The 25,194-nt window shown below is 37.3% G+C and overlaps 3 protein-coding genes across 6 annotated transcripts in view; all 3 read right to left on the bottom strand.

Annotated features, from left to right (window-relative positions):
- Window positions 1-391: 391 nt before the first annotated feature.
- endog (endonuclease G) lies at window positions 392-4,526 on the bottom strand. 2 transcript variants are annotated; one of them, XR_014211409.1, is made up of 4 exons: window positions 3,817-4,526; window positions 2,865-2,974; window positions 586-2,288; window positions 392-500 (listed from the first exon to the last, which is right to left on the bottom strand). XR_014211409.1 is itself a non-coding variant. In XM_082189054.1 (3 exons), the coding sequence occupies exons 1-3, from the start codon at window positions 4,363-4,365 to the stop codon at window positions 2,009-2,011; spliced, it is 939 nt and encodes a 312-aa protein (XP_082045180.1). In that variant the 5' UTR covers window positions 4,366-4,526; the 3' UTR covers window positions 392-2,008. The 2 variants fall into 2 exon arrangements, 1 of the variants encoding a protein (XP_082045180.1); XM_082189054.1 differs by having other exon boundaries at window positions 392-2,288.
- A 3,155-nt stretch (window positions 4,527-7,681) lies between these two features.
- The window catches only part of ntng2a (netrin g2a), a 58,974-nt gene continuing 41,461 nt past the window's right edge, over window positions 7,682-25,194 (bottom strand). Inside the window, exons 6-8 of one of the 3 annotated variants that reach the window (XM_082188159.1) lie at window positions 11,942-12,109; window positions 10,223-10,357; window positions 7,682-8,574 (exon numbers count right to left, since the gene is read on the bottom strand). In XM_082188159.1, the coding sequence (XP_082044285.1) occupies window positions 8,357-8,574; window positions 10,223-10,357; window positions 11,942-12,109 (521 nt within the window). In that variant the 3' untranslated portion in view covers window positions 7,682-8,356. Of the gene's footprint in view, window positions 8,575-10,222; window positions 10,358-11,941; window positions 12,110-19,757; window positions 20,837-25,194 lie in introns of those variants that run through there. The other 2 variants (XM_082188160.1, XM_082188161.1) reach the window with 2 other exon arrangements.
- LOC309512528 (uncharacterized protein) lies at window positions 13,041-19,749 on the bottom strand. The gene is made up of 4 exons (XM_082188162.1): window positions 18,341-19,749; window positions 15,991-17,052; window positions 14,620-14,739; window positions 13,041-14,155 (listed from the first exon to the last, which is right to left on the bottom strand). The coding sequence occupies exons 1-4, from the start codon at window positions 18,588-18,590 to the stop codon at window positions 14,067-14,069; spliced, it is 1,521 nt and encodes a 506-aa protein (XP_082044288.1). The 5' UTR covers window positions 18,591-19,749; the 3' UTR covers window positions 13,041-14,066.

Genomic DNA, 25,194 nt, shown 5'->3' with positions numbered 1-25,194 from the left:
ATTACGGCATCCCCATATTCTTGGCAAAAGCTTGATCTCTTCAAATTCGTAATATCACATGCTGAGTTCGGAACCGCACACTAGCAAACTACTCTACGACATGGTAAAAAGGTAAGAGATGCTAGTATGCTGTTCCGAATTCAGCAACAGTCTCTCATAAATGTGATGTTTAGAGTCTAGACAATAGTGCCATTTAGTGGTCTTCAAGTGTAAGTGCTTTTTATGACGTTGGTCAAAACAACATTTTCTGAAGGAAAAAGCAGTGCCTGAAGGTAGCAAACAAAGTTATACAAGTTTAGGGTTTAGGCTTTGGTTCTGTATAAATGAAATGGTCCATCAGAGACACTGCGATATTGTTGACTGCACAGGAGAATAAACAGTTACTACAGTGTAAATGTGACCTGCTTTATTTATAAATTGTATTGTGAAATTATCTGAATCAAAACACTGGCAGATTTAAAACAGCCATAGAAAAAAAAGAAAAGAAAAAAAGAAATAGCCTATTAATACAAAATTGAGAGAAAAGAAGCTATATATGAATGCATCAAGAGTGTTTTGACAGAGTTGTGTCAGGTTGTGTGCAACGTTGTACTTGTTAGAGTAGTTTGGATTTGGGGATGACAGTCTTTTTAAATATTAAATAATATGCAAACCAAACAATTACTGGCCAGTCACAATTCATTATTCATATTCATTACGTAGAAAGAAGACCGACCAATCGAAATCATTGAGATGACGTCGACGCCGTCGGTTACATTTTGAACTCTCGCTGAAGGTTTTTCGATAGGAGATTTTCAAAGTTTAATTTTAAATTTCTTGAAGTATAAAGTTCACAACAACCGAAACTAGATAACACGGCTAATGAGGTAATACTTAAAGTTTGAATGGGTTTTTGGACTGAATTTAGAGCAGAACATGTCACGTAATACATGTAAGTTATAACGTTAATGGTTTTGTTACAACAACGAACAACCTCAAGTTATGAATTTCATTACAGCGATGCACAGCAAATGTTTGTGGACACTGGTGCTTGAGACACGAAAGAAAACGAGGCAAACAAAAAACATGTATAATCATCCAGCATGAATTTGTATAAAGAAATGGAGAATAGACTTACTGAATTGATATTGCTTCTGAATACCATTCATTTCAATAGCAATTTTTTTTATTTTCCAGTAACGTTAGTACAAATTCAATTTCACAGTTTAAATTAAAATCTGACATCTAAAAAAAAACAGTAAAGGTACAAGATCTCCCCTATTAAACAATACAGCGTTAGGCAATGATATGACTGCCAGTGACTGATATGATCTGTCTCAGTAGTTTTTCAACATATCTTGACAATTAAATAATTTCCTCAGTGACTTTTTGGCCTGGTTTCACAGACAAGGCTTAGATTAAGCCAGGATTAGGCTTTAGTTAAATTAGGACATTTAAATCGGTTTTTTTTGTTGTTTTTTAAACGTGCCTTAGAAAAAAAACAACCTTACTGATGTGCTTCTTGAGACAAAACAATGCCACTGATATATGTAAGATATTGCACTGACATTTTTAAGATATGTCAGTGCAAGTTGTTTTCAGTGAAGACAGCACAAACATGCATTTTAGTCTGGGACTAGGCTTAAAGGGATAGTTCACCCAAAAATGAAAATTAGCCCATGATTTACTTACCCTGAAGCCATCAGGTGTATATGACATTCTCGTTTTAGACGAATACAATCGGAGTTATATAAAAAAAATGTCCTTCCAAAGACAGACACCCATTCACCCCATTTATAAAGCTTGGAAGAGCCAGGACATTTTTTAATATAACTCTGATTGTATTCTGAAAGAAGAATGTCATATACACCTAGGATGGCTTCAGGGTGAGTAAATCATGGGCTAATTTTCATTTTTGGGTGAACTATCCCTTTAAGCCAGACAAATGAATGTTTGACAGTGGCATAATGAAGCATTTTGAGGTATTTATTTTCCATTCCCCTTGCCCTCAGTAATCTCTGCAAACTCATCACGGGCCTGCAGTGATGGCTTTCAGACCACTGGTCCTCTTCATGATGTTTGGTACGAACAGCAATCCGGACGCTCTCTCGATGCTCTCAATGGGGACCAGGAAGCGATCCAGTGGAATCTTCTCATCGACCGGCATATTGGGCATCACATAGGACCGCAGCTCCACGTCTCCTCTCGGCTTTTCCAGAATCACCACCTTAAAGAAGTGAGTCGGCACGGCTACATGATTCTTTCCCAAAACCTGATACTTCACATACATTTTCCCATCAGGTTCCTGTCTGTAGGTGCAGGGAGGAAAATATTAGGTTCAGTTTTCATTGATTAAACAGTTCAAGTATCTTAAAACATCTTGCATTTTAGACGTGTAGCTGATTTGAAAAATCCAGAGCAGTGGTTCTCAAGTGGTTTTGTCTCAGGAGCCAGATTTTACATTTGATTTAAAGGAATAGTTCACCCAAAAATGAAATTTAGCTCATCATTTACTCACCCCCAAATTGTTCGAAACCTTTTCTTTGTTTCTGTTTTTATTCTGTTGAACACAAAAGAAGATACTTTGAAGAAAGTGGGTAACCAAACAGGTGCTGGTCCCCATTGACTTCAATAGAATTCAAATGGAAGTCAATGGGGACCAGAAATTGTCTGGTCCCCAACATGTGTTCAACAGAAGAAAGAAACTCATAAAGGTTTAGAACAACTTGAGTACATTATTTGTTATTTTTGGGTGAACTATTCCTTTAAGCAGTGAGCCTTGCTATGGCATAATCTGTTTTGTTTCCAATATAATTATTGGTTAATTAGTTTCCCTTTAATGGCATGTCATACAGGAAGTGCAGACTTCAGTGACTGACTTTTACCGGGGCAAGTAGAGTGGTCCAGTGCACACAAAGACATTCTGGTAATGCTTGGTGAGAGAGCGACAATATTTCTCCAAGTTATTCCATGCGTTTTGGTTTAAATGAGGATTCTGTGGGGAAAGATATCCGCAATATTACTAGCCATAATTACCCATGCAAATAAACAACAACTGAGCAAAAGACTGGTGGTTTTATGGATTGTATAAAGTGCTGCTGTAAAGCTACGTTACTGAAGAATTCAGTTCCTACCAATAAAAACAACAGGCTGGTGCAAAATTCAGAATTTATGAATCACTTCTGTTTCAATTATGAGTAAGAATGTGAATTCATGTGCCCTTGTTTTAATCAAAATAACTTTCCCTCCCTCTTGCAACAACATCTCTTCTCTTCTCTGATGATGTGCTTTTCCAATCAATTCCTGATGGACAAAATCAGGTTCCGCCCTACATTTTATTCTTGTTCGAGAAGCCGTTTCACTCTGATATACATGTCACAATAGGGAAGAAAAGACATTTATTAATAATAAACTATTTATTGATAAATTCATATAAAAATATATTAAATACATTTTATAGGTGGCATTTTAAAAATGTATCTAAAATATATTTTCTGTTATGGTGTCTGTAGTAGTTATATAGTAGTCTGATATGAAGTTTAATTATTAATAATAAACATATTATTAATAAATAATAAAAAAAATCATTTTCTGATATACTTCTAAAAAATCTTAATTGATTAGACATTTATATAAACTCAGTAAATGGTTTATTGTAAATGGTTAATATAAACAAATTATTGATAAGTAAAATATTAAACTTTTATTAAATTTAAATAAAATAAGTTAAATGCATTTTTATAGTCAGCATTTTTAACCTTTGATATTTTAATATTTTAATTGTACTTCCTTAGCTGGTGTTTGCAGTAAGATCAGTTCTAAAGAGTTCCAGCTCACCTGTGGTGACACGTTGCTCAGGTAGAAGGTTTCGTCCATGGCTTTCTGGCTCCACTTGTGATTGGCTGCTGCAGCCAGGTGACCCCTGTCAAACCCACTGCCCCTGTAATCCGCATTGCTCGATCTGTGGTAAACATGAACCGAGTCGTCCTCTTTAAAATCGCAGAACTTCCTGTCGGATGTCCCGGTCAGCGTCTCGGCGTTGAGCTGCTCTATGACCCACGCTGCTGTCCTGTTTCTGGGGTCGTATGAGGTTACGTAAGACTCCCTGCTCTTGACGTTGGACAGGGAAGGGAAGCCGTACTTCATCACAGCTGTAGATTTGTTTACAGCGATCTGTCCCGGCTGGTACGCGCTGATCTCTGACGCTGCGTCGACGCTCGGTATCGGGATGACCGGCACGCGGTCCAGCAGTCCCCGGCTGTGGCTCGTGTCCTGGCTTTTATTTAGGAGATCATCGCTGGCTGCTGTCAAGGTGGCGCCGATGCCTATGCCAGCTGTCAGTGACAGCCCGGATAAAACCCACCGCGAGCTGAAAATACGATGCATCTTTTACGTTTAATAGATAGAGTTAATTAATGAATTTATCTAAATAAGATGGGCGTGCTGTTATTTTGCCCTCAGTATTTACACAACCCATGTGAGTCAGTCCCGCCGGCTATGTGCTAAACAAGTGCATTGGAAGTTTAGTCGCATGTTTATGACGTCTCTCAGTTCTTTAAAAGGTAGTAGCCTACAGAGTTTCAAAATTAGAGTTACAGAGTCATTCTTACTATGCAGTACATTTCCATATTCCAAACGCTTCTAAATATAGTGGATAATATTTATTTACATTATTCGAATAAATATATATATATTAATATATATATATATATATATATATATATATATATATATATATATATATATATATATATCACTGTCACAATTAAGTGAAATTTTTCCCCCCAATAAATGTAACTTTGGTTTGAGCTGGTGTTTAACCATGTTCCCCATAACTTCTAAACTTTAAACTTTTTTTTTTTATTCTTCTCATATGTTTCTATCTGGTAAATATTTAGATTGGTTTAAATCCTGTTAGTGTTTCGTAAACAGTGTTATTTTAGTATCTTTGAGATACTATTATAGTTTATTAGAATTTAAAAACAAAATTAAATGTTAAGGATTCATTTTAATATTAGTTAAAGTTATTTTAGTTTTTATTTGCTTCTTTTGTCTATATACAGGTGCTGGTTTAACAGGTGAAACTAATATATTATATAGACTCATTACATGCAAAGTGAGATATTTCAAGCCTTTATTTGTTATAATTTGGATGATTATGGCTTACAGCTTATGAAACCCACAAAATCAAAATCCCAGAAAATTAGAATATTACATGAAATTACACATAATTACACAGTAATACCATGGTCATTGAACCAGGTTTGGGTTATTTTGGCAGTGTGGGCAGGTGCAAATCCTGCTGGAAAATGAAGGAAGCATGAAGTGCTCTGGAAATGTCCTGGTAGACGGCTGCGTTGACTCTGGATTTAATAAAGCACAGTGGACCAAAGTCCTCTTTTCTGATGAGAGCAAATTTTGCATCTCATCTGGAAACCAAGGTCCCAGAGTCTGGAGGAAGAATGGAGAGGCACACAATCCAAGATGCTTGAAGTCCAGTGTGAAGTTTCCACAGTCTGTGTTGGTTTGGGGAGCCATGTCATCGGCTGGTGTTGGTCCACTGTGCTGTCCACTCAACGCAGCCGTCTCTACCAGGACATTTTCAGAGCACTTCATGCTTCCTTCAGCAGACAAGCTTTATGGAGATGCTGACTTCATTTTCCAGCAGGATTTGCACCTGCCCACACTGCCAAAATAACCCAAACCTGGTTCAATGACCATGGTATTACTGTGTAATTACTGTGTGATTTCATGTAATATTCTAATTTTCTGGAATTTGATTTCGTGGGTTTCATAAGCTGTAAGCCATAATCATCAAAATTATAACAAATAAAGGCTTGAAATATCTCACTTTGCATGTCTATATAATATATTAGTTTCACCTGTTAAGTTGAATTCTTGAAATAAATCAACTTTTTGATGATATTCTAATTTTATGACTAGCACCTGTAGGTCTTATTAATTTTTTATTTCAGTTTTTGTTATTTTAGTTCATCAATATTTTGTTTTATTTAACGCTTATTTTATTTCAATTTCAATTATTTTAATTTTAGTTAAAGTTAATAAATGTATGGTTGACCACAATTCACACCCTGGTGGTTGAAGTGGTCCTTACAGCAACCTGATAGAAACCTAAATTTAACACACAGACTCACAGACACTCAGACAGAGAGGAACCCGCGACCCAAATGCTAATTCTTTTCTGGGTTTTAATTGGTAATCAATCCCTTTAACAAAAGCTAGTCACTCCTTTCATCCTGCAGGAAGTGACATCACTGTACGAACACAACAGCTCAAACATCAGTAAAGTTTTAACAATGTGTTTGATGAAGCCTGTTATGGTTTATATTTTATCACTCTAAAACCTTCTATTGTGATTGATGATTATAATATAGAAATATGTAACTTCTTAATATTGAAGCAATGACCATTTCTTCAATTGTAAGAAATGGTATTGCATAACATTAATGAATATACTACCTGTTCAAAGGGTCTTAGTGGAATTTCCAGTGCTAATTGCATAACACGTTGTATGTTTTATATATATATATATATATATATATAGCATGTAGTCTATTTCTGTGAGTAGCTTGTATTTAACTCGTGCGTGGATAGTACCTTATTTATTTGTTTCAAGTAAGCAAAAGTCTCCACCTGGCATAAGCTCTGCTGACTCAAGATGTGTGTTATTAAGGGTTTATAAATGTATTTCAGTGCAGGTGGGTACAGTAATGCAAATGACTCAGCACATTTGAATCTGGGTCTGTAGACATACAGTAAATACAGCTGATTCACCTTGTGAAACTTTCTAAGCAAATAAAAATGGCCTGATATTAATGACTGTTATTAGCTGTGCTGTAGTGACTGTTGTGTTGGTGTAATGCTGCATCAGGCACTAAATATATGCTGTTAAAGCTTTGATATGCATACAGAAGGACAGAGTCTAAAGAAAGACAATTCACCCATATCACTTTGTGCTTTCTGATTGTCAGGTTTTATTCATTTATAATATGTATTCATAGTATTTTATTTACCCTGGCTCACCATGAATGTAAAGCATTTGTAAATATGAAATACATCAAAAAGCCCATGAGCCGCTGAGGATTTTGGCATTTCTTTGAGATTCACAGAAGGAAAAATAATTATTTGAAAAATAACCTGTTTGCATGATATATGATGTGCTGACTTTCATTCATTATGTATTTTTAATTGTGCATCTGAATGGCCATTCTAATTACGTTGACTGGCGATGCAGTTTTTCTGTGCTTTGTAATTATTTAGTGTCTGTTTGGGGTTTGTGAGACTTTGTGCTTTAGGAATGTGTTTATATCACTGGTCTCATTATAGGAGTGTGTTAATAAGCAGTCTGGAATGGTCATATCTGCACAGATGAATACATGCCAGTATCAAGATGATGTGCGGGTTACGTTGAGCTAAAGCTGTGCATGTAATTAATCGTTTTATGCTTTATTTAAATGTGATGATATGAATGAAGAAATATTCCAAATATATTAGAGATGCACTCTGCTGTATCATCAAATATAGTTTTTACTATGGTGTGAATACCATATGCACTGCAATAAAGGCTGCAATGTCTTTACAATGTCACATTTACTCAGAACAAAAATAACAATTTCTACAAAAAATATTGAAATAATAATCATAATACAATACTTCATATTTCCTTTCAGATAGATCGATATATATTTATATATATATATATATTTATTTATTTGTTCAATGTGACATTTTAAAACTTCTTTCTACATTCCAGAAACGTAATCTCAAACACAAGCTAGAGACATTCGATCTTCGTACTAGCAGGACGGCGATTAAACATCTTTTCCATCGGTTTCATCTACTTGTTACAAACCTCAATGGCAATAAAATGCAAAGAAAATGCAGCAATGAAAGGAAATGTAAAAACAAGTCTTCAAGAGAAGAATAACTTGGCATAAGTAGGCTTCCGTGATATCAACCGATTGTTGTTCGTTAACACAAGCTGGCTAAGTGCAGTGCTTGTATTTCAGTGAGCGTCGAAACTACAGAGAAAGTACAAATGCAAAGGAAATGAAACTTCATCTATATATTTCTCCACTTGAGTTGTGTGTTGAGTGAACTGAAACAGAACGTAACTTCTTTTTTTCTGTTTTTGGTATAAAGTTCAGTCGATCAGTGATGCTAGGAGACGAGCAATAAGCTGCTCGTCTCATGAAGGCGTTTTGACCTCAGCGTAGCCTCTCTGCCCTTTCCAAAAAACGATTCCAGCACCGTGAGGCTGGGTCCGTACGGGGTTCAGGCCACCGTCTCTCCGTCCACAGGGTTCAGCCCTTTGGCCTGCGTACACTAGGATGGATATCAGGACTAAGATGTGTTTCTAGGCGCTGGCTTTAAGCAGGCTGTTGGCTAGAAGGCAGAGCAGCAGGGTCAGAGTGCTGAGGTAGCAGGCCGATGCGCCGTTGCACCCTCTCTCACCCTGGCAGCGCGGCTGCTCACACAAAACACCCTTAAAGCTGGGCGGACACACGCACTTGTGGTTCTGGATGCAGGAGCCGCCGTTCTGACACAGGAGGAGCTCGTCGTCGCACACTTTTGCTGAGAGTAGAAGGACAGAGGAGATTCTCATCAATCAAGTTCATTCTTAAATATAATCTAAACAATAGTTTTTTATGTGCCTTTACTATTCACAGATCTTTAGAAAGAGATCATATATCAGTCTTAATGTTGGTAGACATTTAGCAGACACTTTATCCAAAGTGACAATGCATTCACACTGACAGTAATTTGCTGTGTGGATTAATTTTCAGTGAGCATGATATTTGCTTTTGTGGGCCAAATGTCTATAAACGGATGCATGTATAGGCTACTGTACAAAGCAAACTGTAAACCAGTTTACTGATGTTTTACAACTGGAAGAAAAACCACATGTCAAAGGATTAAATTAAATTATCTATCTATCTATCTATCTATCTATCTATCTATCTATCTATCTATCTATCTATCTATCTTTCTATCTATCTTTCTATCTATCTTTCTATTTATCTATGGCTGCTTTCACACTTGGTTCAATTGCATTGTCCGCAGTGAATGTACTGTAAATATCCTAAAGAATGCAGAAGTCCATTTCTGCTGAAGGCAAGCAGAAATGAGATATACATTGTTTCTGCTTGCTGTGCGTAAGTCATGCTTATTAGGAAAGTGAGTGAGATGCACACAAACACACAGTTTTATCGAATCATACGTCATCAATAGCGGTTCACTTCTGCGAGTTAGTACGATTGCGTTCATATCAGCAGTGAACCGTATATATACACCTGAGTTCACATGAACCGTACCCCAGACCACCCTTTTTATGCGGACTCGGGTACGGTTCACGGTTGCGCACTCAAGTTCAGAAAACAGCGTTTTCACATCATTGAAACGAACCGAACTCTTAACGTCAATCGTAACTGGGTTCAGTAAATGTAAAGGCCTTCTCAGTTCTGAATGGTCCACGGGATTATTTGTCACCGTGTTTGTTCTGTACATTCGTTATTTGTGATTTCAGTGTTTGCGTAACACTTTAATGCAAAGCAAGTCTTATAGAGCAGAGATTGTAAGGATGACTGGAATCTGAATGATCATAATTTGTGTCAAATCCTGGGTTCAGCCCTGATCCAGCAATACTGATAGAAATCTACAAATCTCCAGAAGTCTTTTAGTGTTTCAATCCCATATACTGTACACTTTTTGGTCATTTTCAGATCAATTTGTATGAAGTGTACATCAAAAATGGCTGTTTTTCGAGTGCCTGAAGAACCAGGAGGTCTCACAGACAAGTATAGTATATTTGTAAACAGTAATTTCATTGTTAGTGGTGTTGATTTTGGGCTGTTTTCTAGTCCTGTGCTAACAGTGTTTCATTATGCTGTGTATTATAGGGGTCACAGCCAATTCCTTGCAAGGCTCGAACCAGCGACTTTCCTGCCCAGTCTCACTGCTTTAGCCACTGTCACCCCACCCACAAGTATCTATAATCCACAACTGCTATAACCAGCAAGCTGTTATTGGTAATACAACAGCAAAGACCTCTGTGAGGAACAACAATGTTGCTCATATGTTTGACTGAAACGACACCCATATGTTGTTCGTTCACAACACTTTATTTGTTGTATGAGTGGTATCATCCATCACAGAACGTGTCTTTCATGACTAAGCCTGTTTAATGCCTTTGTGTTGTGACAGTACAAGAAGTGTGACTTACGCACGCAGCCATTCTTCCAGGTATATCCAGGGAGGCAGTCCTCACACTTCTGGCCATTGGTGCCCTCGCGACACTGGCAGAAGCCGGTGTCATTGCAACGGGCGTGTAAGGAGCCCAGCTGATTACAGTTACACTCTGTGTATAGAAAATATTTTCATTATTCACCAATTGTAGATTATTTGTGCTGAAACCCTGAAAAGGAAAGCTATGGTTTAGTTGAAAGGTATTCTTTCTTTTTCAGATTTCATTGAACTATGAAAACATACTGTAACTTTCAGAACTCACAAATGGCTTGTTTTATACTTACTAACATTACTGCATATTCTTCAGAAGGATAGTTCGAAACTATTTTTGACAATGTTCCTGATGGGGCAGTAAAACTATATTGGACACGACAGCAAACCTACTGCTTTTTAAGTAAAAGTGCTGGAGAGTGCCACATCTCATTTCACACGAGAGTGTTTATATAAAGTATTAAAAGCACAGCAGCAAAAATTGCCTAATAACTCCTAAGGGTCACAAAAATATGTGGAAAATTGTCATAAATAGCTAATTTATTCACATTGAGAAAATGGTACCTTTTAATATAAAATATTTCTCAATGTACAGTGTTTCAGAAGTTACAACATTTTGCCTAAAGGAAATATAGCACAGCCTGAAGGCATATATTCATGTGTTTTGCAGGAGAAATGTACTTCTATGTTTGCTAGTTGTGATGTCAGTTTTATGTGATCAGTGGTTGTTCATCGGTCATGTAAGCAGGGTTCGCTCTTTGTATTCACACGGGTATAATTTGTCCCTCTGGGCACCTGTCAGTCATAGCACTGTGATTTATGTGTCTGTATTTTTCCAGTAGAGGTCACTGTATCATTATCAGAGTGTTCTGACAGATTGCTTGAGCCACACTTGGAACAGTTTTAATCAAAAAAACAAAAACAAAAATTATTAATCTTAGGATTTCTGATTGTATTCCTCCTGCCTCCTATTTAAAGTCAACATAAAGTTCATCCTATTTACTTTTTAATATACATTCCTTGTCTTACATTGAATGAAAAACTGTTCAGAATATGTTGTCAAAACACACTTTTTGACGCCTGTGAAATGCATTTACTTCTCATGTGACATCACAAATCACTCTTCTCAGTTTTACCATGTAACGCCCACTTTTCAAAATCCAATCAATTCCCATCCTAGATTTTATTTTATTTTCTTGTTAAATATCCAGTTTTACTGGGAAATGTTGCATTACTGAAGTAAACTGGGTTGCAAATGGCATCTCATGTTGACTTTTAAGACAGATTATGCACGTAAGCATAAAAACAAAAGAAATCTTAAGCATAAGTCTACAGATATGGATCTAGTTCTAAGCTGAAAAATGCAAGTTGTTAGTTTCCTAGATCTTCAGTAAAATGAAGACAGGAGTCTGGGAAAAGATGTCTTGTGTGTCCATAGTAAAGGCTGTAAGATGAATGAGAGGGGTGGTCTGCATGATATTACTATATTTAAATCTATACTTCCATTAGATTTCAGTTGATCAGAAATTGTCACATGTATGGCAAGGTGGTGGCAGACCAAATGTGGGACCATATGGGCATAAGGAAAGATTTCTCAACCTTTCCATAATATCATTTGGCCAGAAAGGACAATTTCTGCGCAGCATGGTGTTAGTGCATCAGGGGAACAGTGAAACGGGTTGGCGTGGAGTGATATCTGACTGACCTATGCAAACATTCTCATCGTCCAGCTCGGCGGAAGCATTCCGGAAGTATCCGAGGCGGCAGTGCTGACAGTTCTGCCCTCTAGTGTTGTGTTTGCAGCTCACACAAGTCACAATGTTGATGAAATCAATGTAACTGCAGCGATTTGAGTGACCATTGCACTCGCAGTCTAATGGAGAGAGAGTAGATAGGTGTTAGTCCGTGGATCAGGGAACGAGGGAGAGGAAGGGAAAAGGACACCAGAAACTCATGGATGAGAGGGCATGGGAATGAGTGACGTGTAGATGCTGAGGAGACTATAAACTAGGTCTATTCAGCTAGCTGGTGAGACTGCCACTTATTTAACGCAACCTTAAAAATAATGTGAATTAGATTAAAGCCCTATTAACCAGTTGACCCTGCGCAAAGCCCTACTTAAAACATTACAGACTAATCCTAACCTAACAACTGTTCCTCAGAGAAGCTATTGCTTTCTTATAATGTAAGTCTATGGAAGATGTTCTTGGATAGTTGTGAACACAACACAGTTTAACAGATATTTACAAAAGTACGGGCTGACTAAACCGTGCCACTCTAATTCCCAAATGTTGCATTTGCTTGAAGGCTATTAATTGACATAATGATATACTATAAAGAGTTGATAGTTTCACAGTATAGGCTACATTGGAGAAACGTTAGGAACAGTTGGGTTCACTTATGCTAATCTTATCACTTGCAATCACTCCTAAATAAGGCTTTTCTCTTTTTATTTGACTGTTAAAAGCTTTTGATTCTGATTCACTCTTTTCAGCTTTTCATCATGTTACTGTGTAATTTAACAACTTCTTAAATCTGCTAATAAAAATGTTTTGCTGTGCCATAATTCATTCCAGCCCACCTAGGAATAATTTTTTTTTTTTTTTTGTGAACTAATTATACTGAAAATTAAACTGTTCATGGCAATCTCCAGATCATTCCTATGAGACGTACTGTAAAGCTTGTCCGAGTCAGCATCAATAAACCACTTATGTGGGCGGAGCTTAGCGAAGGGTCAGTTGTGGATCAAAAATGGGCAGTACTCATTAGCCTAAACTGCTTTCCTTTCTTTTTTTAAATATATATTTTTAAGTAATTACTTTAATTTCTGTTTATGCATTGGTATTTTATGTACAACTGTAATTATTTAGTTTATTCTAAACTATTTTATTTAAATTAATTTATAAGTATTTTAAAATATATTGTGGCACCTTTCCAGTTTCATCATGTAATTTAAAGTGAAGTAGTAAATAGTTCCTCTCCGAGTCTATTAACTGTAACTACAGTAGTATCTAGTTTAATATTATTACATTTTAAAGATTTTTGGGGTGTTTTTACATAACAGTAGTTTAGACATATCCAAACAGACTGACTAAGGAAGTTATAGTTATTAGAGTAAATAAATCCACCTGTAGGGCTTAATTAACATAGTTTAAGCAGACATTAGTATGACACTGATAAACATTGATAATGAGCTAGTGTTTGAGAAGCTGTTCTTTTTTCGATTCTTTGCTGTTTAAACACTTGGGGCTTTGAATAATTGATATGATGTTTTAAAGATGCTGGCGACGTGGGGTCCTGCTGTGTCACAGTCAGCCAAGCAGTGGGACGGGGGGCAAGAGCAGCTAATTAAATATAAATGCTCAATTACTCCCCAGATTGGTGAAGGGATGGAGCGATGTTTCACAAACGATCTTGCATCTTCAGCAGACAGCTGTCTAACACTCGAAGAGTGAAAATGCAAAGTAGCTAGTTTCTAGAAGAGGACGCTTTTGATTATACAGCCTGGGGGAGATCTTTCTGTTTTCCAGCAAACACAATACATCATGAGCGGCTTACCTTATGAGACAAAGCAAAAAACAAAACATGTGAGCACAAAGAAAGGAGAGAGACAAGAAAGAGCGACATGGAAGAGAGGAAATGAATAACATTTAGGCAGCAATTTTTCCACAGTTTCCATATTAGTGTCTGTCCACATTCTAGAAAACAGAAATCAAAACTGAATCATCCTTTGATAAGTATTGCCTACAGGAGCGCTAATGCATATAAATAGATGATTCACATAAAATGTCATTGAAACCCTGAAAATAATGTCTTTTTGCCGTCTTGATTTAAAGCATCGCCTTACCTTGAAATCTGATGTACGCTATCCTTGACAACTGCGTTTTTGGCCCTCCGGGGATCAAAATCCTTGCAACAACTTTGGAATAAAAGCAACATTAAGCTCTTTGTTGGATATTTGTTGGCTAACACTGCTGTACTATTGGCACAAATCACTCAAGAAGTGTGCAACGGTTCACCGTAAGAGCCGAAAATGTGAAACCAGAGACTGAAATGATGCTACTGTTATTTAAGAAAACTGATGATGTACACAAAACAAAGCCTAAAACTATAGAGAAAACTAGGGTTTAGAGTTTCTTTCTGTGGATCTAATGGCTGCTAAACCAATCGATACACTACAAGCTGTAAATGTTCTTCACTAACGGATACTCCATCTCATCCACAGCACCAGTGTAGGGACCATGCAGTCAAGCAGAAATGCATTTTCAGACCGCAGTCATTTAAATAGTAAAATGCTGTGTCAGATGAGTGCAGTATCTGTTTGTTTCATTTCTATAGTCAAGCTACACACAATACACACACTCAACTACAAATGCTGCATACCTTTTTTCTCATACTCTTTCTTTTCAAAATCTTTTTCTTTCTTTTTCTCCTTCTCTTTCTTTTTCTCTTTGTCTTCCTTGCTTTTTTCAGTTTCCCCAGCCTCGTTGTTCCTCTTAATGTCTGCAGATACCGTTTACACCAGAGAAATCATGAGTATTGGAAGAAGAACTCGTCACATATCATTATTTTCCAGTTCATTTTATTCATTGTTTAAATCTGATAACCACATACATGATTTGTTTTATGAAGACATAGTATTTTAATATTTAAAGATTTTGTTTCAGACATAAGGTTGGTGTGTGTGGATGTGGGGTGTCTTTAAAAGAACATAAAAAAAAAAAAAGTTTGGGGTCAGTAATATCTTTTTCTTTTCTTTTTTTAAAGTTAATTTACTCAGCAGGTATGCATTCAATTGGTGACACTGAAGACATTTATACTTTTACAAAAGTTTAGGATCCTGTTCAAAGTTCGAAGAATCCTGAAATAAAGCATCACAGGTTTTCACAAAAATATTAAGCAGCACAACTGTTTGCCTTCACAGGAATTAAATACATTTTAAAATATAGTAAAATAGAAAACAGTCATTTTAAATTGTAATAATACATGTAATTTCAAAATATTACTGTTATTACTGTATTTTAAAAAAAAAAAATAAACAGCCTTGGTGAGCTTTAAAGATTTTTTTTTTTTTTTTTTAACATACAAATTTCTTACCAACCCCAAACTTTTGAATGGTAGTGTATACTAAACTTTTTGAATGTTTCAGAAACCACAAAAGTTCAAAACAAGTTTGACAGAACGCATATTTGATGCCAAATAGAAAAGTTGAATACAGCCCGCCTGAACGCTTTATGTCAGGATCAGTATCGACAAAACAAATACTGTCATTATTTATTACTCTAGATATATAAAACTATTTTGTTTAAAAAGTCTTTTAAGGGATACAGAAGTTCACCCGACAATTCTATCATCATTTACTCATCGTCTAGAACTCATATGACTTCCTTTCTTCTGTGGAAAAGGATTTCTTTCTTTTTTTTTTATTGAATATTCACCAAAAAAAAAATCTTCTTTTTTTCATATAATGAAAGAGAATTGTGAGTGAGGCTGTCATTTTGCCTAACATCACCTATTGTGTTTCACAGAAGAAAGTAAGTCATGCAAGTTTTGAACAAGATGAGGGTGAGTAAATGATGACAGAATTTTCATTTATTATTCCCTTAAGAGGGTTAGGCCTTTGGCTAACTGTTCTGAAGGCAATTTGGGTGTAACACAGACTTCAGATTGTGCAGATTGTGCATTTAAAAGTGTATCGTGTAATTTGCACTTTAGCAGGAAAGATACTTGAGATGTCAGAACTGCTGTGGGTACCTGGGGCTTTTGCATCTTTATCTTTCTTCTCTAGGTTTGTTGCTGTTTTCTCCTCCTTGGTCTCAGCAAGAGGAACTTCACTCTTTTCTCCTACTTCAGATGAAGGTTTACTGGCAGGAGCATCTTTATCTTTCTTCTCCAAATTTGTTGCTGTTTTTTCCTCCTTGGTCTCAATGAGGGGAACCTCACTGTTTTCTCCTACTTTAGATGGAGGTTTACTGGCAGGAGCATCTTTATCTTTCTTCTCCAAATTTGTTGCTGTTTTTTCCTCCTTGGTCTCAATGAGGGGAACCTCACTGTTTTCTCCTACTTTAGATGGAGGTTTACTGTCAGAAGCATCTTTATCTTTCTTTCCCATGTTTGTTGCTGTTTTTTCCTCATTCATCTCAATGAAAGGAACTTCACTGTTCTTTGCATCTTTGGATAGAGGTTTACTGTCAGTCTCAGCATCAGGTTGAGGAGTAGCATCAAGAACTGGAGCTTGCAGAGGGTCACTTGTCAGAAGAGTTGTGGCAATTGTAGTTGGGAGTATGTTGGTGGTGACTGTTTCTGCAACTGTTACAACCATATCAAGAGATGGAGCAATACCATCAGTGGCAGGAGCATCAACATCAGATGCAGAAGTTACAGGAACATCAGATGCTGGGACAATCAAATCAATGCCTGGAGAGAGTGCATCAACTGGCTTTATTGCTGCATCAGTTGAGGACACAACAGTACTTTTAACCAAGTTTACCACAGTATTTGCTGTAACCACTTCACGCGTGTCCACTGAAGAAACCGGTGCAAGAGAGGTTGGCAGTTGAATGGTGCTAGCTGATGCTGAAGATGTTGTTTCAAAAGTTGCCATGGTTGCAGAAGGTGTTGTTGCCACGGTTGCAGAAGATATTGCTTGGGTGACCATATAAAGTGTTGTTGCAATGCCATCAGAGGATGAGGCAAATACATCAGTGACCTCGGGAAGAACAGATAGTGGATTTCTTGTAACAAAGCCAGTTGTTGCAGTGAGGGTGTCGGTTGCAGTGGTGGCCGCATCGGGTATCACATCTGGTGCTGCGGAAACTGTAATTGTGTACAGAGCATAAAGAGTCAGATATCTAAACTGTTCTGTCAAAAGCAGTAAAGATGCCTACGGATGCCATTACTGCCCTTTGGGCTTACATATACTGTACATAATGGATGTTATTGTAGCGATTCAACCTTTCGTCATTTCCAGTTCAGCAGAAACAAGATACACAAGCCCTGATAGAATCACTTCCCCCTGCTCGTGCCTCTGTCCAACTCTTCAAGGACAGGACTCGTTGCACTTTCCTGTTATGGTTTCATGTATCTATCTCTTTCTCTGTAAGTTCAATAAATTGGCCCCTTTTTGGTCTTCCTTACCATGACCTGGTCTCTTTTCTCTTATGAAATATTTAGCAGCTGCTCATTCAATCGCTATTCAGAAATAGATCTGAAAGAATTGAGCTCCGGCCTTCAGCTGAGCCCCGAACGCCACACCATGTGCTCTCGAAAGTGATTGTGTTTCACAATAACAGAGTATTGAATGATTTATCTCCCGAGGCTGGGCTTGCCATTTTCATTTTTAGTTACAGCTTCAGCGCCATTAGGTTCGAAAGGCGGACACTACACACACCTGGTGCGTGAGGCAGAAATGGTGGGATAGGTGAGGCGGTGGCATTTTGTTTTGATTACACAAAGAAAGCGAAAAAATGTCACAAATGTTTCACAGTCACCAAAACTGAACACCTGCTGTTTAGCGCGTCCAAATGGAAAATGTACCTCCTTGGTAAGCAGAACTCACTGCTTTAAATGCATTAAATGAGCATATAAACATTGAAATGTTTTTGTTGTTTTTTACTTTTCACAAAAAAATATTAAACTTTTTAAAAAAGAAATATGAGGCACATATAAATGACTAAATCATCCTTTTTAGGTATCGAGTATTCTAGGCTCTTTGAAAGCGTGTAAAGATTCAAAGCGCCTTCTAATAGAATAACTGTAATGTATGCATTCTCACAACCAGGAGGGCAAAAGAACAAGACTCAAAGTATGGCTTTAAACATGCTCCCTGCTGAATATTTCACATCTTAATTAGTAACACAAGTGAGACGGAATAAATGAAGAACGTCTCACCTACATGTAAATAGATAGACACACGCTTGCATATATTATGGCTCATATCAAGGTTAAAATATCTTTGCGAACAGAGTTCTGATGGATTTACTCTTTAAAAATCAAAACTTTAATACTGGAAGACATTTAAAGAAAAAGGGTTCTTTGTGTATTATTGTCTTGTGCAAACTTGTCAACAAATTGTGATTGTGACATTTACTGGACTTTCACTTACCTGGCTGGTCAGGTGCCGTGGGTACGACTGTGAGTGTTGGACTAGACAGAGATGGCATCGTAGTTAAAGACGAGGTGTCTGTCTGGCTCGAGATGGTAGCAGCTGGCATTGTGGGCAGAAAGCTTGTCACAAGCAGCACTTGGGACAGTAGAATTACAGTGTTGAGTTGAGAGCCGGGAGAGTAAGTAAAGAGGGCCAGATACCTCCTACTGTTAACACCTCTATTTTTAATTTTAGCTTTGGAAAACATACTTGTACTTATGCAAAAGAATACAAAGCCTATAAAAAATACAAGTGGGTGATGTAGTGTACATCTAGCTTTGGTTGTATAATTTTCTAAATATCCTAAAGTTTAATGGCTCAGTTTTTAGTTCCGAGCTTTTTTTTTTTTTTCAGTTTTAATAAATTAGTTTGATGATGACAATGATAATAGTTTTTAGATGCTATTACTGATTTTATTATCATACATTATTATATTTTTTTAATGACTAGTATAATTCAACCACAAAGCTAAATCTGGGTGTGTTCACACTTGGCAGGTTTGGTTCAATTAAAATGAACTGCAGTTGCAGTTGCTCTGTTAGTGCGCTTCATTTAAATATGTGTGAACGCTGCCATCCCAACTCTGGTGCACACCAAACAAAAGGGCCGAGACCCCTGAAGAGTTAGTCTCAGTCCGGTTCGACTGAAATATGTACGTAACACAGACCAAACACATCTAAACGAACCAAAATGAGGACGTGATGTCACAAGATGCCACCCTAAAAAGGACAGAATGCCCAAGCATACCTGTTTTTTCTTGTCATAGACCTTATTCACAGCAGTGCCATCTTTGATTTTTAATGGGAATGAAAGCGAGGCTGTGAGGGACAGACATGCATCTCTTCAATGAGCTGTACTGTTATTTAATGTGTTTTTGGATTGTTCTGCTCATGAAACACTGGAAAAATATCTTTCCAAGAAATTTCAGAAAATGTTAAAGGTGCATTAAGCAACTTTTTCATGTTAAAAATACCCGTTTTCTAACCCATACATGCTTAAACAATTGCCTGATGGGCTGAATGAGCCCTTCTCTGATCACTGAGATTGTCTCTATAATCCTGTAAAGTAAAATAAATAAGAGGGATTCGGGCCGGAATTTTAGACTGGGCGTGACGTCATGCGCGTTCACGGCACGCTCACCTGGCTGTCTGGCAGGTTTGTGTATTCGCCGCCATTCTCCGTAGAAGATGGATTCTAAGAGACCGGCTTGTAGTTCATTTCAAACACCAACGCAAACTCCACGTAAGATAAAAAAAAAGAAAACTTTTGTCCGTGAGCGTGCACACTTCTGGCTGCAGTTTCGCTTGCCGCCAGAGGGGGCATAGTTCTGCAAAAACTCAGAGACTTGCGCAATGCACCTTTAAGTAATCTAGGAGCTTTATACGGCTTTTTACAGCGGATGCCATTGGAAACACGGCAAGTCTATCCCTCACAGCCTCACTTTCATACCTGTCATGGCGCTGCTCTGAATAAGGTCTATAGGAGCTACGTTGCCCAATACAGAACCGCCATCTCCTCGCAGCAGATCTGCGTTTGCATGCTTTTGCTGTTTTGCCTCCTTTGCACATTTTATAAACTCTTCACACTCTTCTGAATCAACATGCACCAATGCTACAATTTTCTGTCATAATAATTTGTTCACAAACAAGTATTCATTACTTCAATGAGCTCATTGTTCACAAGTTTTCATCTGGAAAAATACCATCATATGTATGCACATACAACGAGTGCATTTAGCCCAACAGACAGTGTTGTTTTGGATGTTCGGTAAGTTCCGTTGCAAAATATACGCCATAAAAGCTGTTTTTTGTTTTGTTTCTTTAGGTTAAGTCTTAAAAATTACAGTGTGAACACCAAGCGAACCAGGCAATGTATAATTTTCTTTTTTGGTCAGGACCAAAAGAACCAAGAGAACCAAGACAATACAAGTGTGAACACACCATAAAACACCACAGCTAAGCAATGCTTGATCTTAAAGACACACTATGGTTAATCTACTACTAAACAGCAACGAAAAGGAACTTTAAAGTCAACATGAAATGAAAATCAACCATATTTACTTACCCAATACAAGATACAGATAGTATTGTAAGTAATTCAAACGTTTGTCTGGTCCAGTTTTCACAATCCACAAGTTAATTCCTGACTTTTACCCTACATTTTCTCCTGCATTTGAACATACGGTTACTTTGAGAATCACATCATATTGTGAACTAAAATGGATTACGAATGGCATTTCATGTGGACTTTCATGCAAAACAGGGAGCTAAGAGCATGTCTATTAAACAAGGCTTCATAAATCGAGACAGTATCGATACACCAGCAGAAACTGCTCAAATATGCTAATGTAGTCTCTGCTTGTGTCACCTGGTGTATTGGTGAGGGATTCAGGGATCACTGAGCCGACTGTTGGAGCAGGAGGAGAAGTCGATGTGTCACTGGAGGTGGCCGTGTCTAGTCAGCAGACAGAAGGATGAGATTGCCAGTACAGGGATCAAATACCACGACAATATTGCCCATCAGAGCCTAAATCAGCCTGATCTCAGCTATTCGCTGACCACAAATAAAGGGCACCGCTAAAGGTACTTTACTGCAGCCCACAGCACTAAAAGGGACAAGCACTAGAGAAGGACTCGCATGCTTTTGATGATGTATGGATTTACCCATGACATCAGTCGATCATATACACTCTGTCATGTCCATATACTGCAATGATACTATATCTTTATGCAGTGATGGTTTCAGGTGCATATACCATGATACTGTTTGAATGCTATTTTATATACCATAGTATTACATGGTACTTCAAGGTACTTTCAACAATACTTTGGTATCTCCATCATGGTCAGTGTACACATACATTTTTATTCACTAATTTATTTGTATCTGTCATTATTGGACATTTTGATTGTGCATGCTCATTTGCATCGTTTCATTATGTAAATGTAAAAACAAAAAACAAAAAAACGTAGTATTGTTTATATATATATATATATATATATATATATATATATTGCAATTACGTTAATATATCGGTTTTTAATTAAACTATTTTATCATAAAAATATTTTAATGTGTTTTAATGTTGAATATGTGCACATACTGTACCAGCTTGAGCATGAACTCGTGTGAGAGGGTTTTGGTTGAATCTTAAGTAAAGTAACGCGCGCTCCTCAATGCCAGCACAATGCAAATCATCTCTGTCTATGCCAGTATTCACAGTACTGTACATCAAACATGGAACGTGGCATTCGGCGTCTCATGCATGTTAGTCTGTTTGCTGTCGTCTGTCTGTCTCAATAGGAGCAGGTGTCTTCCCTCTGGAAGAGGAATGACCATGTCAGCTCACACTGTGCCGGTGCTGATGGGAGCTTTGGGATTCAGCGTGGGCAGCCCACAGCGAGCACCGCAGCAGGCCGATACTTCCTGCTCTCAGGCATGCTGATGTTTTATTAAGGTTGCGTCCCTCCCCAGTGTTTTCATAATTAAAGCATGGCTGAAGACACTGTTCCCTAATTCCGTGGGTTTATTGTATTTATATGGTTTGCAAATGAAAAATGGGCCATATTACTGATAGATGTTTTATTTAGTGTTGCGTCTGAGTGGTGTGGATGAAAATAATTTATGTCTCAGTCTCTGGGTAATAATTCAGTGAGAGATTCACACAGGGTTTCATGTTCTATGAGATCAGTGTTGCATTTTCGAAATTATACAAACTGTTTTATATAAAGTGAACATATTATGGAAAATAGGATTTTCCTTTCTCTTTTGGAATAAAAGACTTTGATGTAATATGTTCTCTATAATACTCTCACTATGTAATGCAAAACTTCCTTCTATCAGGATAATTATGGAAAGTCATGGTGTTGATGTCAGAACCAGCGAGCAAGTCACACAGTCATACAGGTTTTGGAACATCATGAGGGTGAGTGAATGATTTTTATTTTTGGGTTTTTAATTTAAAAGGGCATACGTTTAACGATAGAGATAAAGTCCACACCATAATTATAACGATAACAGCACAGAGGAACAATATTGCTATAATCAGTTTAAAAAAATATATATTAATAATAATTTCCAACTGATGAATGACATGAAAAATATTGACAGCAAATCACAATCCCCGGCTTTATTGTCTGTTGCCGTGGACGCTGATATATATTACAGCTGTCTTTTTAGTTATCGTTCTTGGTGTGAACCCTTAAATGTCTTTAGTATTACTTTTGATCAATTTAATGCATCCTTTCTGAATGATTTTTAACAGTAGTGAATAGGGGTCTAAAACTGTTTCTGGTAAAAAAAAAAAAGTAAAAGAGCTGTCAATCAAATTAACTGTATGATATCAAATGTTTCACAATGAATCTCATATACCAGTATTTGCTGTAAATGTCTTTAAATTTTAGACATTTCAGTATTGTGGCAAATGTGTAAAATCATTGAATAGACAAAGAGTGTTTTAGGAGTCTATGCATGTTCTTGTGTTCCATCTGTGCTATTTTTTATTATTGGCCTACACTGTTGTAAATGCGCTAGATTTAGAAAGTTAGAAAGTTAAAGGAAAGTTGATAGATGGAAGTCGAGAAAGAATGTGAACGCAGTGCTAAAGAAAGTGAAAAGAACGTGTGAGTAAATGAGGGAGAAAAGAAAGTTAAAGGAAAGTTGATAGATGGAAGTCGTAAGAAGATTGAAGGTTAAAAGAAGGAAAGATTTAAGTCTTAAGGGAATCCTTTGAAGGAAAGATCTATAATAATATTATTTTTTATTTTTAAAAGTACTGTATTTTATAAAATTTTTCTAAACTGTTTTAATTATTCTTATTTCTTTTTATTATTTTAATTTCTTCTATGTAAAGCACTTTGAATTGCCATTGTGTATGAAATGTGCTATATAAATAAACTTGCCTTGCCTTGCCTTGCCTTGCCTAGATTGACTGTTTATTCAACATCATTTACGATGACGATTTTATGATGCCGTGTCAAGCATGTCCATTCACACAAAATTATCAGTAGAGGCATCCAGAGAAGTATTATCATCCAGTGCCTTTTAACAGGCAACTAATGGAATTAGCCTCTCGCAGTACAGTCATGCTTTCTGGACAAAGAGTGCATGCGTGCCTGTGTGTGAGAGAGCGAGGAGCTCCGTTCAGGGCCAATGAACAGGGAACGGGTAACAGGAGGGCAGGCATATGGCCACGGGGGGTTAACGTGAGAGCTGGAGCACGGGCAGATTTCTCGCGTTCACCCCCACCCGCCATCTGCCACCGAACCGGACCAGAACCAAAAGAGCAGGGCAGGCAGAGAGTGGCCAGATCTACTTCAGACCGCTCTCCTTCTCTGGCCACATTAGGATGAGAGAGAGAGAGACAAAGAAATAGTGTTTGTTTGAAAGAGATGAAAAAAAAAAAAAAAAAGACTTGCAATCTTGTGAATTAATGGCTCTCTTCCAAAATCTAGTAAGCTGAGTATTTAAGGCAGCAAGCGTGCGCTCCTGCTGTTCCAAAACGTAAGCAGCATGATTGTGCTGCCTTCTAAGAAAACTCTTTTGGCCAGATTCTAAGGCAGTGTGTCAAAGGAAGCAATGCCAAAATGCATTGTGACAATTTATCCAAGATGGTGTAAAAAATGTGTGAGAAATGTTGATTATATATATCATTTATTTAATGCAAAAACCGTACGGCTAAAAAGTTACATTTAAAATTTTTTATTTACCTATTACTCAATAGTAAAATATGCGATGTATTTTTATGTGTGTTAGAGTTTCTTTAACAAAAGTCAGTTCACTATTTACAAACTTCCTCTGGCAACTCTTTTCTAGTTAATAAGTATACAAGTCCAGCTCCTATCTACTTGAACGCTGTTTGCATATATGACCCATTAAGTCGCAGCCTATTTAGATCACTTACTGTATGAGCTTCCATTTTGGTTAACATGCTGTCTTAGAAGACAGGCGCCTATGTAGGCTGTAGACAGCAAGGAAGTTCACTTGGTTTTGGAACAGAGCCAGTTCCTTGCAGTAATTATGAATAATTTCAGCTTTATTACATACAGTTGCTCACTAAATCTTCGAGATGCTTCTCCCCATGCACTGCCTCAGACACTTGGGCAAGAAGATGTGCAATAACATTGCCCTTGCTGGATAAATGCATGAGGGTTATTTTTAGTGTGATGGGAGGCCCACAAGATTAATAAACATTCATCATCCATTTCCTCCAAATTCCTGCTCTCTGTTTTTCTCTATTGCATTCTCTCTCTCTCTCTTGCACTCTGTTTTCTGCTCTGTCTTCTCCTTTAGGACAGTGAGAGCTTTCTATCACAGTTTCCAAACACTCTATCCAGGAAAGAGGAATGGAATAAACCGTGCCAATCATATTTTATTCCTCATCCTTTCACACAGTAAAATTCAATAAAAATAAAATAAAAAATGATACTGGATAGCAGTAGGGTTCAATCCCAGGACTGTTTGGAGATCATTTTGGTAATGATGTCTTGATTTGGCCCTGAAGCGCATATGCTGATAACCTTCCCATTTCAACATGACTAGGTCACAGAGGTCACGGCTGCTGCAGTCCTACTTGAACAACTAGATTTGAACCAAGATTTGCTTCCACGTCGTAACTTATTCTGGCCAATAACTGCCGTCTGATCATCTTGTAAAGTGACCAAACCTGTTTCGTTTTTTAATATTGATGTTTATGGGTGGGTAAATCTGAAATCAATGATACAGTACATGCCACAATAATAGGCTGGTGTTTAATGAAGTGTAAAGTAATACATACTGATTATTTCACAGACATAAAAAGTGTATTATACATA

This window comes from Leuciscus leuciscus (assembly GCF_965113295.1).
Source record: "Leuciscus leuciscus genome assembly, chromosome: 13".
NCBI classification, from domain to species: Eukaryota; Metazoa; Chordata; class Actinopteri; order Cypriniformes; family Leuciscidae; genus Leuciscus; species Leuciscus leuciscus.
The sequence above is the reverse complement of the archived record's forward strand: the minus strand, read 5'-3'. Positions and strand labels throughout refer to the sequence as shown.

Bases quoted from the DNA above. Each gene is read 5' to 3' on its own strand.
- LOC309512528 (XM_082188162.1), bottom strand. From the start codon at position 18,590: ATGTTTTCCAAAGCTAAAATTAAAAATAGAGGTGTTAACAGTAGGAGG. The intron at 14,740-15,990 runs GTACCCACAGCA...CGGTATCTGCAG, and splicing joins TAAAGATGCAAAAGCCCCAG to ACATTAAGAGGAACAACGAG. The intron at 14,156-14,619 runs GTATGCAGCATT...TTTATTCCAAAG, and splicing joins GAAAGAGTATGAGAAAAAAG to TTGTTGCAAGGATTTTGATC.
- endog (XM_082189054.1), bottom strand. From the start codon at position 4,365: ATGCATCGTATTTTCAGCTCGCGGTGGGTTTTATCCGGGCTGTCACTG. The intron at 2,975-3,816 runs GTGAGCTGGAAC...CTTTCCCCACAG, and splicing joins TGAGCAACGTGTCACCACAG to AATCCTCATTTAAACCAAAA. The intron at 2,289-2,864 runs GTAAAAGTCAGT...CTGCACCTACAG, and splicing joins GGACCACTCTACTTGCCCCG to ACAGGAACCTGATGGGAAAA.